Source organism: Poecilia latipinna, unplaced genomic scaffold (assembly GCF_001443285.1).
Source record: "Poecilia latipinna isolate Pla-1442-1.1 unplaced genomic scaffold, P_latipinna-1.0 Scaffold450, whole genome shotgun sequence".
Lineage (NCBI taxonomy): Eukaryota > Metazoa > Chordata > Actinopteri > Cyprinodontiformes > Poeciliidae > Poecilia > Poecilia latipinna.
In genome coordinates, this window is record NW_015113066.1 from 244,032 (window position 1) to 248,861 (window position 4,830).

The following is a 4,830-nucleotide window of genomic DNA, read 5'->3' on the forward strand; positions in this document are numbered from 1 at the left end:
ATACTGAAAATGATTCAAATCATGTGAGATGGGATTAAACTTTGTCTAACTTGATTTTCAAACTCTGCAGGCTCTAACCTGAAGGTAGCTTGCTCACAGGTAACAGCATTATTACGCTTCTCTCTCAAAAATGGGTTATTATCTGGATCCTGGGACAGTTTGGACCCATTTTCCTACCTGTGCACAGAACTTGGACTTGGCCACAGCGATGATGAGCTTCACCACAGGGGAGATCTGGGCCTGCAGAGGAGTTACCGTATGGACCACAGCTGTGAACAGCTGCGATGGGCTCTTACCTGCAGCACAAACAAAGCAGGATGAGAAGATGGAGCGCTGCTTCAGACTCCACCACAGATTTCCGGACAAATCAATCCTGATCTCTGCTTCGCTCATCAGACGTCAGCACATCTGTTCGCTTTTCACTTCAACAAGGAGGAGGAAAGACGTCCAGTCAGTTTCATTTTGGTCTTTTTATTGTTGCTGCTCATTCACTGAGTATTTCTACGTTGTGAAAACCTTTTAAAGCTCATTACATAAGTTATAAAATAAACAATCTCAGATGAGAGGTTGTGCTTGACTTTTTCCATTGTCTGTCGTTTTGACTGACGGTGGCCATAAACAAAAATTTAAATTAAAACAATGACATTCAGTTGCATTTAATTTTCAAAACAGAAGCAGATGAATGCATGAAACTTTTCTCCAAAGTGACAGTAACTATATCTAAACAATACAATAAAAATATTACACTTGATGTCGATCTGGAGGCTGAATCTGCACTAGAGTCTGGGATTACAGGTGAAACTTTTGAAATCAGGGAACATTTCTCCAATTGAGGTGATTAGAAATTGGCAAAACTCTCTGAACGATTGGTTTTCTAAACCCACAAGCCCTCGCATTGGTGGGAGGAAATCCTAAAACAATGCTTCAGCTGCTCCAAAGCGTCAAGTTCTGCTAGCACAACCTGTTAATGCTAAAGCTAGTTAGCATGGCTAGGCCTGTCACAATAACTAATGTTTCTGGACTATTAATCATCCTAGAAGTTATTGTAACAATAATATTGTTGTTTTGAGACAATTTGTCAGTAATCTAACGGTTATAATGACAAATAATTCAAGAACACATTCTCAAAGATCAATAAACTTTAAATTCTGATGAACATTTAACACTGGAACTGAAAGACATTTTAAATATCCAAAATAAATCATAAAAACAACAAATGAAGTTCCAGGAAACAAAATTACCCTTCAAAACAAGGTTAAGTCCAAAACTCCAGACTGAAGACTTTTATCATCCACTTTTTGGTAGCAAGAGAAAAACGATAAATCATGACATTGGAAATTATTGAGTTTATTTTAATTTATCATGCAATTAATTGATTTATTGATTATTGTGACAGACCTTAGCATGGCCACTGATGATGGCAGAGAAACGGTTTTCTTGTAACAGCGAGTTGTTAATTTGCCACTAACATGTTTAGCAGCGAGTACATGAGAATGATTGACAGTGCTAAGAACCTCCTCTTGGCTCTGATTGGATGTTTGTGCATTTCTTCAGACGGGAGAAATTAAAAAAAAAAAAGTGGAATTGTTTAGAGTTTGAAAAGTTGCTAGAAAAACAAAAATTTTGAGATTAACTTTCTGAAAATTTTCTGAGTTTGAAAAGTGGAAGGAATTGGAAAGGATAGATCTTTTCATAAATTGTCACAACATTTTGACAGTTTAAAAAAAGTGAAAAAAAAAAAAAAAGAAAAAAAGTAGAAGTGACAAGTAAAAGTGATCTGTGAGCCAAATCCAGTCCAGTCCCGGTCTCATGTGAAGTTCTACTTGAGTAACTTTTTGGAAAAACTTTACTTTCAGGAGTATTTTTACTACTCTGTACTTTTTCACTTGAGTAATTTTATTATTATTCATTAAAATGTCTAGATTTTCTCCCCACTGACTGAAAAACAAAAACGTTTTAACCAAAAATTAAGACGCACACCTGTAGTTTTTGTTAAAGTTTCATAAATTTTTATTTATTTGGAAAAAAAATATTTTGCCTGATTGTCATTTTTTTTGCATGTTTGTATTTTTTATATGAATAATTATCATTTTCATCCTTAAAATACCTAAATTTCCACATAACTTTACATCTTGACCTGTTTGTTTATGTAATGTTTAAATATTAAATGACTGATAAGTTGATCAGCACTTTTTACCAAATACTTTTTTACTCTTACTCAACTAATTTTTACTTGAGTAAGAACATGTTAAGTATTGCTACTCTTACTAGAGTCCAATTCTTTGGTTCTCTACCACTTTTAGACTTACATTATAAGCAATTATGAGAAAGAAAGATGGTGTGCAGCCAACAATAAACGTAGAAATCTATGAAAGATAAATGGAGGAAGATGTGGAAGCGCGCAGACGTTTTGATATGTAGGGCAGCCGAAGCGAGCCGGGCTGCAGTGGGAACAGAAGCGCCGTCTGTTTGGGAACCGGGGATCCTCATGGATAGGTGAAGTGCTCTTTAGTGCAGCTCTATCCATCTCGCCGACGCTGCCATCGGCCGTCTCAAGTGGGCTTGCTGGTATTTATGGAAGCAGGAGCTTTGCCCTTGTGGGGGTCGCACAAACGGGCGCGTGCTTTTGGTTTCCTGGAAAGAGCAACGCCGCTCTGATTAATATTAATATGCTAATGTTTTCCAGCAGGGCGGTTTTAATTGGAATGAGTCGATTTAAAACTCGCCTGATGTTTGAGGAATGTGGATGTGTGTCTGATTACAGAAATGTTTCTCATTGGAAACACCCAGGTTTGGTTTTGAGACAACAGGTCTGCTGCAATAAGAAGTAAATACGTTTATCGCTCAATAATTTCCATTTATTTAGCTTTTTTCTTTGTACCAAAACCTGGATGAGAAAAGTCTTAAAAAAGAGAGTCAGCTGAGAACAAAACAAATTTAAGTATAAATTTCTTTACAATGACTTCATAACTTATTTTATTTTTTAAAGTTTGATTTTTGAGAATGTGTTCTTGTATTATTACTCCCTGAAAATGTTTCCAAAACAAAAATATTAAAGTTTATCACAATAATTTCTGAGACAATTTATCATCTAGTAAAATTTATCTTGACGTTTTCACTGCAAACAATGAATAAGAAAAAAATAAACTGTAATTCAGATGTAATTTGCTTTAAAATTTATTACAATGGACTGAATTTGAAAATTAAAAGAATATCAAAGGTTTTAATTAAACTGAAGTGTGAAAGTATCTATCCAGCTGAGATTTACCTTTATGCTATAATAGAAGCTAAACCAAATTACTTTTAGCATTTTTTGCTTTTTTTAAAATGTCAACCATAAAAGTGAAACTTTTTTTTAAAAAGACAAAAACCTTCAGCGCTCATTAGAGCCACACATTGATGGAAGAAAACAGATTTTTAGAGACTCATTTGGTTAAATTGATCAAATCTAAATCACAGGAACGACTAAGCTGAGCAATAATTACACATTTACCCTTTTCCTTAAAAAATATTTTCAAATTAAAAGACTTGAATAAAGGAGAAATGGCTGGCGGCTCAGCTAAAGGTCATTGTTGCAAAGCTAATGAGCCATTTCACTTTTTTTCGCATTACAGCCACAAACTAAATCTTTTTATTGTGATTTTCTTATGTACTCTCCTCATACAGAGTGGAAGGAAAATGAAGCGTGACTTTCTGTTATTTTTAACAACTGAATTGAACTCAAGCTGAGCTGCAGCTTCTGCCATCGTATCAAGATATTCGTCCTGCTCCTCGGGCCAAAACGTCTGAGCAGCAGGTCAAACTTTTTCAAAATGCCAGGCAGAAGTTGCAACTGCTTTGCCATCAAAAGTTATGGAAAGGTAGCAGAGTGAGACGGCCGAACACGCGGCGCTGACGGTAAGTTATTCCCCCAGCAGCAGCGGCAGAAATAGTAATTTACTGCAGAGGCATAAACAAAATGGCTCCCTGCTCTGCACCTCCTAACCCGAGTGTCCACAATTCCTGCGAGGAAGACAAACATCGATCTGAGTTACAGCCGGAGTCCAGGGAGAATCGCTGCGGTCGCCGCTCACACACACCCACGCACCCTGCAGCTGAAAGTTTCAAACTCCAACACCATTTATATTCACATTACAAACATTAAGAGCTTTGTATCCTCAACACGTCTTCAATCTGCACAGAAATGTTCAGCTGTAAAGCGTCAGAAGATTCATTTATATGCTTGGGAAAAATGGAGTCAGTCTTAAAGCTGCAGATTGTGACTTTATCAAAAATATGTTGTTTTTTTGTTTATTAAAACTGTAACCAACGTTGTTACAGTACGGTATGTATTAGGGCCGTTGTAGACAGATAAATAAGGAGGCGTCAATTTTCTGCCAAAATTAGTCAAAAATTTGTATATAAAAAAAATCTGAACCGCAAAATTTAAAAGTTTGCTAGAAAAAATGCATCAGAAATGTAGACAAAACATGGAACTTTCTGAACTACAAAAGTTCAAAATTTCCCAGCAAAATTTTTGAAGTCTGTCAAGAAAATTTTAGAAAAAATGTTGAAATTTCTGAACTACAAAAGTTGAACACTTGTTAGAAAAAAATGTTGAAATTTTTATATTCATCTCATAAATTTTCTAGAAAAAATGTGTTTGAAAGTCAAAGAAAAAACTAGAAATGTTTAAATTAATCTAATAAACTATTTTAATAATCTAAAAAAATTCTAGAAAATACATGGACATTTCAGAAATCAGTGATTCTTCAGAATAGGGACAAAATGGGTTTTAATTTTCCCATATATATATATTTTTTTTATTATTTATCAACCTTATGTATGCAA

General features: G+C 35.1%; 1 protein-coding gene across 1 annotated transcript in view; it reads right to left on the reverse strand.

Annotated features, from left to right (window-relative positions):
• Positions 1-4,830, reverse strand: part of LOC106951280 (exostosin-1a) — a 65,713-nt gene that overhangs the window by 25,060 nt on the left and 35,823 nt on the right. Inside the window, exon 5 of the mRNA XM_015038711.1 lies at positions 178-296. Within this exon, the coding sequence (XP_014894197.1) occupies positions 178-296 (119 nt within the window). The remainder of the gene's footprint in view (positions 1-177; positions 297-4,830) is intronic.